This window comes from Leopardus geoffroyi, chromosome C2, assembly GCF_018350155.1.
Source record: "Leopardus geoffroyi isolate Oge1 chromosome C2, O.geoffroyi_Oge1_pat1.0, whole genome shotgun sequence".
NCBI classification, from domain to species: Eukaryota; Metazoa; Chordata; class Mammalia; order Carnivora; family Felidae; genus Leopardus; species Leopardus geoffroyi.
Window position 1 is genome coordinate 12,579,331 of NC_059333.1, and position 15,723 is coordinate 12,595,053.

Here is a 15,723-nt window from a genome sequence, read left to right on the forward strand (position 1 = left end):
AATCGTTTATTATTTTTGAGAGAGAGTGTGTGTCTGAGAGCAAGCAGGAAAGGGGCAGAGAGAGAGGGAGACACAGAATCGGAAGCAGGCTCCAGGCTCTGAGCTGTCAGCACACAGCCCGATGCGGGGCTCGTACCCACAGACTGCAAGATCATGACCTGAGCTGTAGTCGGCCGCCCAACCAACTGAGCCACCCAGGCGCCCCAGGACTGGGATTCTTGAGCTTCCCTTCAAACAGAAATATGAAAGTTTTATGCATTTATTATGCATACTCTTGTAGCTTAGTAGAAATATTTTCCAGGATACAGCCAAGTAAGTTTTTGTTGTCAGAGTCACAAATGCCTATTATGAAAACCCAAGTTGTTTTACTCCATTGGAGATTTGAAGCTGATGCCAGTTGAGAGTTGTTTATAAATTTCAATAGAATTAAAGCAGCAACACATTGGCAACAAAGGAAAATGAAAACTGATGGCAGACAGAGAAACTCTTATCTGAACAAACGCACAGGCTCCCGCTTCCATTTAAATGGGGACAAGTAAGTTTTGTATACCTCTGCCATGACATGGGACTCGCTATGGCATCTGGACATACTGGGTCACGGTCAGTTTGAATTTCGCCTCAGATGAGCGTGGGTAATAGTGAAAGCTTGGAAGCTTAAGTCGTATTTTGAAAATACGTAATGGCTGCTGGATTCAGTGTTCGTCCAATAGTGATCTCACCACTCATTCACATTCCAGTACGCTTTCTTGAATGGATGGTTTACCAGAACTGCACGTGACCACCACCGTCTGTTTTATCTCTACCACAGCCACACCCGGGGGGAAGAGGGCTGGGCTACTACTGGTCTAGTAGTATTGCTGTGAATTTATGATTAAGGCAGCAAGATACTGCAGAGCACTCAAGAAGAAAAATCTCTACTTAAAACAGAAGAGTTTTAAAACTCAGAGAACCAGACTTCAATATTTTTTTAAATGTAATCTTAAAATTTTATTTACTTTAAAAAAATTTTTTTATTTTAGAGAGAGATCACACCAGCGGGGGAGAGGGGCAGAGGAAGAGGGAGAAAGGAAATAGACAACCTCCAGCAGGCTCCATGCTCAGCACAGAGCCTGACCTGGGGCTCGATCCCATGACCCTGGGTTCATGACCCGAGCCAAAGTCAAGAGTCAGACATTCAACCGACTGAGCCACCCAGGCGCCCTGAACCAGGCTTCGGTATTAGAGAAAATTCACTTTTATAAGACACTTTGTTATCTGAAAAGACCCAAGTTTTTCTGCACAACATTATACTTTCCTTGGTCAAAGGTTGGTTGGGAGATTCCGTATGCGTTCTTTGGAGGAGTAAGGCTCCAGTAGAGAACCCAGATGAGGCAGTCTGTGGGATGAGAAGGTGGCCAGCCGGGCAGGATTGCAGCCCGTATCCCCCATAGCGACTCTGCTTTGTTATGTTTCCTAATCATTTGGCTTCTGTGTAAGTACACAGAATAAAACTTTTTGCCCTGAAAAAAATTGAAAACCAGGCCCCCTCTGTTCCATAGAATGCTAAACTCCTCGGAGTAATGGAAAACTCTAGACATGTATTAATATGGTAGCTACTAGTTCAGTTGGCTATTTAAATTAAAATTAATTGAAATAGAGCCTTATTAAAGTTGAGCCTTAAGAGTAAAGCTTTATAAAGTGGGATGGGGATATGCGTATGAAATCCTTTTTTTGGAAAAGTTAGGTTATATATACATTATATAAAAAGACAGCAGAATAGGGCACAGCTACTAAAAACATAAAAGATCTGCTTCTTTTCTACGGACCATAGATCACATGCCAGAGGATCGCATTTTATTGCCTCATCTGATTCCTAGCATGGTAAATGTAAATGAACTGGTTTATTTGTAGGGCCTCTTAATTGAATAGCGTTAAATTAATGCTTCAGGAGCACTGCTTTATTGAAGCTTATACAGTGTTAGCTGGCACTCAGTGAGCTAATGAGTTCTTCCTTTCCTGTTAGGAATCAGTCTTTGCACTTGCACCTCAAGCACTACGGCGTGAATTGTGATGACTGGCTATTACGCCTCATGTGTGGGGGAGTAGAAATCAGAACAATCTATGCTGCTCATAAGCAGGCCAAGGCTTGCCTCATTTCCAGACTCAGCTGTGAACGAGCTGGGACCAGGTTTAATGTCCGGGGAACAAATGATGACGGCCACGTTGCTAATTTTGTAGAAACAGAACAGGTACGTAGTGTTTTATATTGCTTCGTGCATGTATTAGATGCGAGGGCCAGAAACTAATAGAACCACAGTTTTTGATCTGATTCAGAACTCATTTTCACATCTGTAATGCCATTTCGGGGTGGTTCTTGGCTCCCTTCTGGCCTGAGAAAAGGCTTCCCTGAAACAGACTTATTTATAAACAAACTTAGGTGTGGCTCTTCAAATGAGTAACAAGGGGTTTACTAACTAGCATGACATTGTCGGTGCGGTACAGTTTGGTATTAAATTTTAAAAATCCTCAATGATAGAGCTAGACAACTTAATAGAAGTGGTTTGTGTGTGTGTATGAAATGAAATCAAACCCAGCTCTTTTAAAGGTAGATATGGATATCATCTAAAATGAAAACTTATGACATTTTCAGCTAGAAAGACAAATACCATATGATTTCACTCATGTGGAATTTAAACAAAACGAACAAAGAAAAAAAGAAACACACCAAAAAAAGACTCTTAAAGACAGAGAACAAACTGGTGGTTGCCAGTGGGGAGGTGAAGGAAGGGGTGGATGAAATAGATAAATGAGGTTAAGGGCTTATCTTGAAGAGCACTGAGAAGTCATCATCAAATCACTATATTGTATGCCTGAAACTAATATGACACTGTGTGCTAACTATACTTGAATTTAAAACAACTTAAAAAAGAATTATGACTTTTGGCTCAAAACCGTATAATTGTAAATTCAGGCCACACCCCCCAGCCCAACTCAGTTCTTCAAATTAGTTTTTGAAAAATACTGAAAACTAAAGAAAAAAAATTAAATATAAAGGTATGTGTGTAAAATATTGAGATTTAGAAGGAATTCCTTTTTAAGACTTGTGCTTCTTGTGCTTATGTTTTTACTATTTTTTTGGTTAATATACAGAAAAACTATCACTCAATAAAAGAAAGCCAAACTTCCTTAGTAGCCTCTCCCGGATATTTTGTTAGGACAGTTGTGCGGGAGAGATTGGTCATAAGATCTAACTCGCATGCAACAGATGGTAGTAAATTTGTCTTTGTGATGTAGAGGTAAGACCTTGGTGGAAATGTTTCATCTGTTATTTTTCTCTGTAGGTTGTGTACTTAGATGACTCTGTTTCTTCTTTCATCCAAATCCGGGGGTCTGTTCCATTGTTCTGGGAGCAACCAGGGTTGCAGGTATCTGTTTAACATTGTTTTGTTTTTTTCTCTTGAATATTTTCCATATTTTCTAAGCTCTCAGGATAGTTCGTTAGTTCCTTGGATAGTTCTGTTATTCAGTCTAGTAATATTAGCTAGATTCACAAATTAGGGTCTAAATGCACGAGTTCGTGGAATTGTCTTAGATGCTTTTCCTTTAATGTTCTTTCAAATGTCCATAGAAATTCAACTGCTGTGTTTAATATTAAAATTTTAATGTTTCCATAACACACTGATATTCATGGTGTTTCATATTTACTATCTCAGTATCTTTAATATATAGCAGTTTAGTCTCTTTAGGTAGAAGAATGTAGCAGTTAAAAAAAAGCTTCTGAAACCAGACTTCTCAATTTGCATCCTTACTCTGCCACTACTAGCTGTGTGATCTTGGACAAGTGGTTTAACTCCTCTGTCTCAGTTTGCTTATCTATAAAATGGGAATAATAATAGTAGTAGTTCTTATTCGTAGGGTTGTAAGGATAAAATGAAAAGTACTAAGACAATGCCTAGCACCCATGGGCAGCACTGTGTAAGGGTTAGCCATTGTTATCAATAATACATCCGCTACTGAAATTTTACTTTGTAATTTATAGGGACCTGTCATCTTTAATACGTTCTCTGGTTTGCTTTCTGATTTTTTTAAAACTTTGTTGACACAGGAATGCTGGGTTTAAACATCCGACTTTCGCTCAGGTCATGATCTCATGGTTCCTGGGTTCAGGGCTCAGTCAGTTAAGCATCTGTCTTCAGCTTGGGTCACAATCTCACGGTTCATGGGTTCGAGCCTCACATCTGGCTCTGCACTGACTATGTGAGGCCTGCTTCAGATTCTCTGTCTCCCTCTCTCTCTGCCCCTCCCCCCACTCAAAAAGAAATAAACATTAAAAAAATTTAAAAAATAAACTTTGTTGATATAAATATCTAATACTTATAAGATTCTTTCATATAAGTTCATAATTTTAGATTACCCATAATAATGTGATTTTGCATTTTATTTTTATTCAGAAATCTTTAGTCCTTAAAGTATAAGTTATTTTCGTGTTAGGCTTCTAGTATGTATTATCTACTAAGTTAAAAAACAGTTTTTTAATTTTTTTTTTTTTTTTTTTTTTTTTGAGAGAAAGACAGAGACAGAGTGTGAGCAGGGGAGGGGCAGAGAGAGAGAGGGAGACACAGAATCCGAAGCAGACTCCAGGCTCTGAGCTGTTAGCACAGAGCCCAACACAGGGCCGGGCCGGAACTCACAAACCATGAGATCATGACCTGATTTGAGGTCGGCTGCTTAACTGACTGAGCCACCCAGGCGCCCCTTTAGCCTATAGTATTTAGAAAATGGACAGAAAAAAAATCTTGCCTCCTTTTTTTTTTTTTTTTTTTTTTTAAATTTTTTTTTTTCAACGTTTATTTATTTTTGGGACAGAGAGAGACAGAGCATGAACGGGGGAGGGGCAGAGAGAGAGGGAGACACAGAATCGGAAACAGGCTCCAGGCTCTGAGCCATCAGCCCAGAGCCTGACGCAGGGCTCAAACTCACGGACCGCGAGATCGTGACCTGGCTGAAGTCGGACGCTTAACCGACTGCGCCACCCAGGCGCCCCTCTTGCCTCCTTTTAGTTCACAGCTGGATCTCTTACATTTTAGGCTGGCTGTGGTAGAGAAAGATTGCAGAGCATTTCAACCTTTGCAGTACCGCACTTTATGCAAGACAGGCCAAGAATTAACAAGGGTTAAAAGCAGTTACACTTCTTGAGTTCTTGTCAAGAATTTTTGCTTCTGCGGGTTTTCTCTTTGGCATGTAGGGATAACTTAAGTAGATCTGTCTCTCTCCAAGTCTCTTTTGGGAAAGAACACCAACCCTACTCCACTTCTCCTAAGCCTGTGTGATCAGAGAAGGGTGTTTGGAATATTTGCTTGAAGAACATTCTGAAAGCGTTGTCTTGATGCAAGTTGAATGCTTTTGCTTTAGAGATAGGCTACTGTAAGAAATGGTAATAACCTCTGTTATGCTGCTTTCTGTGATATTTTATTAGAAGCTCAGGATTACAGTATTTGATTATTCAATATGGTTGGATCTTGAGTAGTTAACATTGAGGGGTCCTCCTTGGGTGAGGTTACCCTCCTCCCTCCTTCTGTGTTCTGTGGCTGGCCCAAACAGTCTGTCTGGCCAATGTCCTATTGTTTATGGGCTGAAAACTACAGATTTTTAAATCATGCATTTCTTGATAGTAATTTTTAAGACATGGAGATAGTCCAACAGCTTTGCTAAATTGTCACGGAGCTGGCCTATTGTTGTCTTGGGTGAGGATCGACCAAGTGGTTCTCAATTATTTAGCTTAGTAGTTTTTAAAATCAGCCTTTCTTTGAACAGAAATGGATTAGTTTCGTAAGTATCCTTTACAGAAAAACATTTTCCCTATCATTCTAAGAGTAGGTAATATAGGAATGAAAATACTGAATCGATTAAAAAAACTGAAAAATAGATATTTATTTTTAAAAATAAAAATACGAAGTCCCCAAATTTATTTTCCTTTAGAAGACAAACAAGGACTTTTGACAGAGTAGTTGGAAGTGCTTATTAGGTATCCTGTGTATTCTCAGGACTGGAATTAATTTTAAACTTTTTTTTTTTTTTTTAAAGTTCATTGAAAGAGAGAGAGAGAAAGAGAGAGTGCATGCACACACGCAAGTGGTAGAGGGGTAGAGGGAGAGGGAGAGAGAGAATCCCAGGCAGGCTCCACGCTGTCAGCACAGAGCCCAGCACAAGGCTCAATCTCAGGAACTATGAGATCATGACCTGAGCCAAAGTCAAGAGTTGGAGACTTAACTGACCGAGCCCCCAGGCACCCAGGACTGGAATTAATTTTAGGGTTCCTTGATGTTAGTGTTGCCTCGTGAGACGTCTCACTTCAGAAGGCCTGGACAGAGAGGATGCCTAGGCACTTGTCCCTTGGCTTGTCTCTTATCCTCCACAGTTAATTCCTCTGAGGTTTTTTTAATTATACGATTTTAAGGAATCATCTGAGGTTATTTTAAAATACAGATTCATGGCCTCAACTTCACATCAGCTGAAATAGAATCTCTTGGAATGGGGCCAGAAATCTGTACTTGTAACCAAGTTCCTTACCATTCAAATTTGAGAACTTCTGTGTACCTGATCCTATTCTATTGACCTTGAAGCATCTTCAACCCCATGTGCTCCAACAGCCAGTCCTGAACCAGCGAAGGTAACCCTTCACACTTAGCCCCAGCATTCACCTAGGTACTGGGGCTCTCCCTTTCTTTCTGTTTCCACTCTTACCATCCATCCCAGTCAGGGTCCTCTGGATGTCTTCCTGCCTGGAAGATTCTCACAGCTTTCTAACTGGTCTAACTGGTAGTTTTTCCCACTTTTGATACATTCTACTCATCAGATCTACCAGACACCCTTTTCTTCAGGGTCTGCCTTCCTCTGCCTATCCAACTTCGTGCCTTGCTGTTTTCTAACAGGTATCCTCTGCCCCCAAATTGAGGTGTTTCCTTCAGTATGGCAACTCAGATCTCATTGAGTGGATTCAGTTACTCCTCCACACTGATCTGTTCCTTAAATACTTAAGTCCCTCCAATGTATATTATTTTATACTGGGCATACACTGTCGTGTACTGTGAGAGATTCGAAGATTATATTGGTGCTTCAGAGAGAGCTTACAATCTGGGGAGTCAGGCCTTTTGTGGAAAAGGCAAATGTCAATACGAATCAGTTTGAGGAATTAGAAGAGTTGCCATATGTGCTACATGGGTAAGAATGATATGTTAAGGGGTGGCAACTCATTCATTTTACTTATGACTTCCTTTCTCTGAAGTTATTTCACATATACACTTCATACTGTTACTCTGACATTATGTTGTAGCTTACCTTGGTCTTAGAAGATGGCAAGCATCATCAGATCTATATCTAGGGTAGCGTTGCACACTCAATTCTTGGTTGAATTGAAGTCTTAGAAATATGTGAACATGAAGCAATAATATTGATGGAAAATGATGCTCCATACCACCCGGTTAAATGGTTGTTAAAAATGATCTCTGGTACAACTTTTTATAAATTTATGATTGTTTAAAGCCTTAAAACTTTCTAGAGTACTACCTTCATGACAATTGATGTAAGAGCTCCTTGACTATAGAATTTTTTTAGGCAGTTGTCTTAAAGCCTAACTGAGTGATAAAACCAGTCAAGTTGACCCAGCATATTACCCTAAGAGTTATGATATATAACTGGTTATATAATATGTGTTGAAGAGAAGGGCAGTGGGGGAAAAAGCACAGCCATTGCTTGAAAAACAGAACTTCCATTCTTTTTTTTTTTTTTTTTACCTTCTTGACAGTTGGCCATACTGTTCAAGATAAATGTTAATCAGTAAGCACAATGCAAAGTCTTGGACTTTTATAGAGGTATAGGCAATTACCTGAGAAAACTCCAAAGAAAAGGTATTGACTTCTGCTGAGTTTTCTTCAGTCTAGAATGCTTAATGTCTTGTGGTACACAAAATTTTTAAATTTTGTAAAGACTATTAAGCACTATAAAGTGAAATTGAATATAGATGTGACATTAGGCTAATCACGTTCTTACTGAAAGGAAGAAACATTAAAGAGGGAATACTGATTATCAGGAGAGTTATTGGACTGTCTCACTTATCAGGACAGAAGCATGTTTAATGAATCATAATACTGTTAATTTTCGAATTGGATGAGCATGTTAGAGCTTATTTTCTGATTTTATGTGTCGAACTGTATGACTGATTTGGTAGCCCTCTTCTCAGGCCCGCCTTAAAGTCACTGTGTTCAGATCAGGGAGAATGAATTCTGGGGAAACTTTGATCCCAAGACCTCAGGGGGAAATGTTGCAAAGTGAAGTTCAGGGAAATAATCTGGTATCACCGTTATATTTCTTCTTGGCATTTCTTTCTTTCTTTCTCTTTCTTTCTTTCTTTCTTTCTTTCTTTCTTTCTTTCTTTCTTTCTTTCTTTCTTTCTTTCTTTCCTTCCTTCCTTCCTTCCTTCCTTCCTTCCTTCCTTCCTTCCTTCCTTCCTTTTTCTTTTTTTCAAAATATTTATTTTGAGAGAGAGAGAAAGAGGGAGAGGGAGCGTCCGAGAGAGAGGTGGGAAGAGAATCCCAAGTGGACTCCATGTTGTCAGCACAGAGCCCTGGACGGCTTGCTCTCAGGAACCATGAGATCATGACCTGAGCAGAGATCAAGAGTCTGGCGCTTAACTGGACTGAGCCACCCAGGCGCCCCTCTTATTTCTTTCTTAATTTTGTCTCATCTTTCTGCTACTCTCCCATGTGAGAAAAGAAAAACTGTAACAAAACAGAAAGGTAGATATTTTCCATCTTGTTCAATTCTCTTCACCCATATTTTCTGATTTCTATGTGTGTGACTGTGAGATTGACTTAGAAAGTCTGTTTTCCAGAAACAGTGTTTTGAATTGGTTGGATCTTTGGATGAAAGAGGAGTGAATAGAGCATTTAGCGTAACAAAGAAAAAATATGTGGACCTTGTACTTGTAGGCAGCTTGGAAGAGTAGGAATCAAGTTCAGGGGACCTAAATCCTCATGTGAATCTTTTTTGGAATTGGTTCTGTTGACCTAAGGGGGCAGGTTATTTCACTAGTCTGCATTTCAGTTTTTTTATTGCCCAAGTGGCAGTACTGTGTTCACTTACACAGGACGTGTAGTTTGAGCTTAAAACAAGGTAATGTATATGAAAGACCTCTTAGAAGTATCTTTCATAAGTAAAAATTCCTGTTAGTTGATGAGTTTTCATAATGGTGTCTTATAACTTCTGTCCTTTTTTTACGAGGTCATGTTTTTAAAAATAAAGGGAAAGGAAACCCATTGAACTTGTTTTTCTTTTAAACCATAATATGAATGAACATCAATTATCCAATGTAGTATTGTGTGTTCAGCAAATGAATTATCACATATTATAAACAATGATATTTCTTTTGTCTCCATGTCAGCTTTTGGTATGATTACATGTATTTCTCTCGCTCTAGGTGGGATCTCATCGTGTTCGTATGTCAAGGGGATTTGAAGCCAATGCACCTGCTTTTGACAGGTAAGACTGATTATTTTTACCTAATGCTCTCAGTTTTGGTATCGTTAAGCAGCGAACTAGTTATTGTATTTACCGATTCATTTCTGCTTGTTTTGGCCCTAAGTAAAATTTCTTCTGACTTCTAATTTAATCAGAAGAAGGTGATACCTAGTATTATGACTTCGGGGGTTGGTAGCACTAGGTTGTGGGTCTTCATCTCTTGGTCTGAAAACAACCTATTTGGATATGCTGTCTAATAAGGTAGCCACTAGCCTCATATATAGCTACTGAGCACTTAAAACGTGACTGGTCCAAGTTGAGATGTTCTGTAAGTGTAACATGTACACTGGATGTCAGAGAGTTAGTGCAAAATAGAAGGTAAAATATCTTATTAATATTTGTTTTATAGTACATGTTGAAATGATATTTTGACTGTATTGGGTTAAATAAAATATAGAAATTCGTTTCATTGTTTATTTTTGCTTTTCTTAATGTACCTTCTAGAAAATTTAAAATTATATCTGTGGCTCATGTTACATTTCCTTAGGAACGCATTGCTCTGTAACCCCTGGAATGGTTAGAAGCTGGAGAGAAAGAAACAAACAAAAAACACCTCCTAGTTGGGGCCTATTTTTCTTAAGACTAGAATGGTTAGGGAGGTCTCTCTAATGCCCACGGAGCATGCTTTGTCCTCACATGAGGAGCAGCCCTCTGCCCTAGCTGCCCTCCCAAGCTGGGTGGCCTGCGTTCTCTGCGCTTGTTTGGCACCAGCCTCCCAGAGGGGAGAGGGGGCTGGGTGGGTCCGGCAGCCCCAGCACAGACGGGTCTCAGCTTTTAGGAGTCAGCGAGGAAAGGGCCTTACCTGAAGCTTCATAAATTCAGAGTTTTGAGAGGAACGGATTTGTGGAATGAATCTATCCAGTGTTGCCAGTTGTAGAGGTGTAGAATACTGCCCTGTAGGTTCTGTTTAATGGATTTCTGTTTGTTGGGGGAAAAATTCCGACTACCACTTGACACATACTTCTTTCTTTCTTTTCTTTAACAGGCATTTTAGAACGCTTAAAAACTTATATGGTAAACAAATAATAGTAAATTTGCTTGGATCTAAGGAAGGTGAACATATGCTGAGTAAGGCTTTCCAGGTAGGCATGATCAGCTTTTCTTCTGTTCCGTGGACACCTAGAATGATATTAAAAAATTAGGTAGCGCAATAATGAACTTACTTCCTAGGAAAAGGTTGGGTACCTGTTGGAACCAGTAACTCTTTGGGCTACCAAGAAACAGTGTTGCGTAATGTTGCTGACATTAGGATTAGGGAAAGCTTCCAAAGCAGTTGACTCTGTTTTCTGAAATGTTACTTATTTATCTTGTGGAAAAGCAGAAGAATGTCTTCCCCTCTGAAAAGTGTTCATCTGTCACTGGTAAAAAGACACCGGACGGTTTCCTTCTCCATCCACGCATTGCCTCTGCCTGTTTCCTAGAAACCATAGTCATGGCTTGAAACCTATGATACGGTGAATACTGCACGTAAGACCATCCCTTCTCGTATCGATGAGAGAAAACTCGAGAACTGCGAGTAAAGACGAACCCAAATGATATATGCCCAACTTCTAAAGAAAAGTATTCTTCATCAATGCTTATTATTAAAGCAACAATGAATTAATAGCAATGATGGTGTTCCATAAGATGATAAGCCTAAATTAAACAAAACAGAGAACATTTTCTGAAGTTCAGTCTAATGAAGTCCAGAAAGTAACTTGTTTGACTGTTTTGTGTGACGCTTGTGAAATAAATATTGTTAATAAACAGATGATGCTTTAGAGAATGACTTTTAAAACATTTCAGTGTGAGTATAAAAACGTGAATTTTTTCGTTCTTAATAGGTTCTGTCTTAAATCAGTTACTTTATTTTGAGATTCTATAACAGGTACAATTATTAAATGTGTAAAAAATGAAGCGTTGGTGGTTAGAAATAATTTTAATTTTCTGAACCAGATGAGAACATTATTTAAGTTCTCTGATGTTAATTATGTCACCTGATCTCTCTGGGACAGTATGCGAGGTTTCACGAAAAAGATGTTATTGGATACCATCTAGTAATTTTCCATTTTACTGCCAGTGTCAACCAGAGCTTTGTGTGAGATCAGTGAGATTTCACGGGACCATGCTGAGGTTTAAATTTAAAATGCAAGGTTCCATTCTAACATTACTTGATAAGATCATATTTAGTTAACATTTAGATGAGTATTTGCCTTTTTACTTTCAGAGTCATTTGAAAGCTTCTGAACATGCTGCTGACATCCAGATGGTGAATTTTGACTATCATCAAATGGTTAAAGGAGGAAAGGCAGAAAAATTACATAGTGTTCTTAAACCTCAAGTCCAAAAGTTTGTAGATTATGGATTTTTTTATTTCAATGGAAGTGAAGTTCAAAGGTTTGACTGCTGTTTCTCTTTTCTTTGAGTTGGAACTTTGCTATATTTTAAAAATTATTCTTAACGCAGAACTCTTGAATTACTATTTTTTATATCAAAGTTTATAATTAAGTAAAATATCTTTATTATACTTGATTTTAGGCTTGTTTTTCTTTCTTTAGAACTGAATAGGTAATAATAATACCTTCTATTATTGGGCACATCTAATGAGCCAGGCAGTATACTCAGTCTGTACATGTGTCTGTAACAGCAGTCGTAGGAAGAAGTTCTATTATCCCCATTTTCGTTTGGGGAGATTGAGGCATAGGCTCTAATTTGCCCCAGATCGCATAGCTAAAAAGTGTTAGAGCGAGGATTTACCTGGCTCCAGCTCTCATGCTGTTATCTAGGAGACTATTCTGCCTCTGTCTTAGAACTAATATTTTACTATGTCTTGACCTCAGTAAGGACTTTTATATGCAAATAGAAGTAAAAGACATTGCTTATTGTCTGCTTTAGCACAATTTCAGTCTTCAGCTTTTGATAATGAAGTAGAGGAGGAAAGGAAGTATTGAAAAAATGAAGTTCAGAGTATAGGATGAAGTAAACTTTAGTGAACAAAGCTCCGATTTTTAGTTTTCGACTTTGTGCGAAATTTAGTATCAATGCCATAGAATCTGTGTAGGTTGGTGGAGCTAACAGATCTTAGGTTTTTAAAATTTCTTCCATATATATTTGATAATCTTTTATGTGCAAAGAGCCCTGCGGTTATAAATCTGAATGTATGTTTAGCTCCTGACTACGGGCCTAATTAGAAATAAGTGGGCATGGATAAATAGATGGTGATAAAGAGTATATGACAGAATATTTAACAGTTGTAGAATCTAGATGGTGGGTATGTGGATGTTTGCTGTAAAATTCTTTCATCTTTTTTGTATGTTTGAAAATTGTAGTAATAAAAAGGGGTAGAAAGTGGATGCCGTATTTTGGTGATCACCTTGATTTTCCTTATTTTGTTTTAGCTTTTTATTTTTGTTTCAAACTAGCTGTTACACTTTACTGAATTTGTTGCAGATGCCAGAGTGGCACAGTTCGAACAAACTGCTTGGATTGTCTGGATAGAACAAATAGTGTGCAGGCATTCCTTGGCTTAGAGGTAAATGATAATAATAATAATAATAATAAGTTGTGTAATAATAATGTATGTATGTGACTTGCATCAAATGCCTCATTCAGTGCTTTTGTCATATTTATGTTTCTCATTAGTTACTTTTCATAAAATGAAATTATGCTTCATTAAAGGCATTTTTTTACTTCTCGTATGTTTTTAACTGCCCCCCCCCCATTCCTTTTCATTTAAATATTTCCTTTACCTGTTCCAAACACTCTCTTCAGGTAGCTGATGTTTCCCTGTATTGTTCCTTAGCTTTCTGTTGAAAGACTGCTATGTATACGCTTCCAACAATTGCTTCTTTTGCCTTTTGGAAAGGAAAAAAATTATATATATATTGCTTATTGTCTGCTTTAGTACAATTTAAAAATTGTATACACACACACACATAATTTATATCGGCCTTTATTCTTCGTGTAATTTCTTCAGAATTGGTGAGGATCTGTTTTCACATTCTGTGGGATTAGATTTTTGACCGTCGGTAACCCGATGCAGTTTCTACAGTGTTTTCAAATCAGTAGCTGCAAACAGGATGGATGGTTATTAGCGGGAGTGAGAGCGCATGAGATTCAGCTTCTCTAACGAAGTATTTGTTTAAAAGTGTTTTTCTTTGCCATCTATCCATAAATTCAGTCTAACATAGACATAGTCTCCCTGTATGACAAAGCAGCAATGCTGAGCTTTCTAGGTCTTTCCTGTTATGCAGGAGCGGGGGTCATTAGGCTGTGGTGGGTCTTCCTTCATTTCGTGTCATAGGAACTTAGCATAGTTCTCAAATACTATAAAAACAGGAGTAGGAAACAACACGTTCTTATTTCCTCCGGTGAATGATCTTAAATTTGGCCAGGACATTGGCTCATTAGCTACTCTGCAGCTGGGGTTCTTTCTGTCTCAAAAATGAAAGGGTAGTGTGTAGAATTCTCTGCTACAGAAGTGTAGCTACAGTTCTGTTCATGTAGCTAATAGGTTCTACCGTTTTGCCTCTTTAAAATTCTGTCATTGAGACTTATGATTATAATTTATGTAGAAAATATGACAGAGACAAGAAAAGTGAAAACAGACAGTTGGTCACTTGACATTAATTGCATGGCTTGGGTTTGTCTTGAGTTGTGTTTTTAAGTGGCTGAATACGTTTCTTTAGATTCTGAGAGTGAACTTATGGAAATGTTTGAAAGTCTTTACTCGAAGTGTTAGTTCTCAGAATCTGACTTAGCCAGCTGTCCACTGTTGGTAGTTAGGTGTGAGAGAGCTCCTTCATATGTAGCAATCGGTTGACTGTTTACAAAATTTACTGCTAAAGTAGGCAAAGCCGAACTAGGGCGAAGACTAGTTTTGCCAAATTCCTTGAAAAGAGGGAGCTATAAATGATAAAATAAGTCCTAGGGGCTAATTTTGGTTTATTCTTCATGCAAGCCAAGAGCACCTCTGGTGCAAATCTCCAGGTAATCAAATGAACGTAGTTTAGTGTTTTTTATATTATTTTAGTTTTTGATCCCTCTCTAAATATGGATAATCATAATACTTGCAGATAAAACACAAATGGCAAGGAATTAAGTAAAAATGCAAGGCATAGAATATGACTGGCTTCCAAATAAGACAAATAGACTGGGTAAGGACTATACCTTGCTCTGACTGCCAAATTTCAAAGCCAAAGTTCATTCAGAGTAAAAACCAGTGACTCTTCCAGAGACATTTATTGTTATCCATGAAGGAATTGGGGCAGCCTGAAGACCTTGCATTCTTGCAATATACATTGTATATTGTAATATTGTGATATACGTTGTACATACAATGTATATACAATATACATTATAATATACATTACCAATATAGATTTTATACATGAAAGACTGCCATGACTTTATTCAGAAACAGGACTAATTTATTTGTTTTTGTGACAGTTCAGGAGCAACTCTACTTTTCTCATAATCTCTTGATTTTAATTACCCACATGTGTAGAACCCAATCAAAAAATTAAATTAATTCCCTCTATATTTAAATAACCTAGCCAGATTTTTTTTTTCCTGTGCTTTATTGCATGCTGTTGAATAAAAGTGAACAATCAGTCCATCTCTCACACTTCTGTACATTGTGACAGCCTCCTTTTCAAGGTAAGATAAGTACAAGAATAAAAACTCAGTAATCAAGCCCGAAAGGTACTGGGCTCATAATAAGTGTGGCATTTTACAGAGACATTTACAGAGACATTTTAATGAGGTTAATTTCATCATCTAACCAGAAAGAAGTTGTTAATTACTACAAGGGAATATTAAGACACTTGTAAGATTCAATGACAAACTGAAATGGTGGGACAGAACACAGTTAGTCTCGTAAATTGGTAGGTTTTCAAAATCCAGTCCCACGTGGCCCTATAAAATGCAAACTTTGGTTTGAGCCTTGTCGTTCTTGAAAAGTCTCCTCACAGTTAATGTACTAACATACTTACAGAAGTTTCTCTTTTGCTGTTTTAGATGCTAGCTAAACAATTGGAAGCTCTTGGCTTAGCCGAAAAGCCTCAGCTGGTGACTCGCTTTCTGGAAGTTTTCCGGTCAATGTGGTCCGTGAATGGTGATTCGATCAGTAAGATATACGCGGGCACTGGAGCCCTCGAAGGAAAGGCGAAGGTAGAGCTAGGTTTCTCC

General features: G+C 38.2%; 1 protein-coding gene across 20 annotated transcripts in view; it reads left to right on the forward strand.

The window, feature by feature from the left end:
- SYNJ1 (synaptojanin 1) overlaps positions 1–15,723 on the forward strand; it is a 93,489-nt gene that overhangs the window by 29,281 nt on the left and 48,485 nt on the right. For all 20 annotated transcript variants that reach the window (XM_045436845.1, XM_045436846.1, XM_045436833.1 and 17 more), the window contains exons 5-11: positions 2,003–2,228; positions 3,321–3,404; positions 9,455–9,516; positions 10,541–10,637; positions 11,762–11,931; positions 12,985–13,066; positions 15,553–15,705. In XM_045436845.1, coding sequence (XP_045292801.1) covers positions 2,003–2,228; positions 3,321–3,404; positions 9,455–9,516; positions 10,541–10,637; positions 11,762–11,931; positions 12,985–13,066; positions 15,553–15,705 — 874 coding nt within the window. The remainder of the gene's footprint in view (positions 1–2,002; positions 2,229–3,320; positions 3,405–9,454; positions 9,517–10,540; positions 10,638–11,761; positions 11,932–12,984; positions 13,067–15,552; positions 15,706–15,723) is intronic.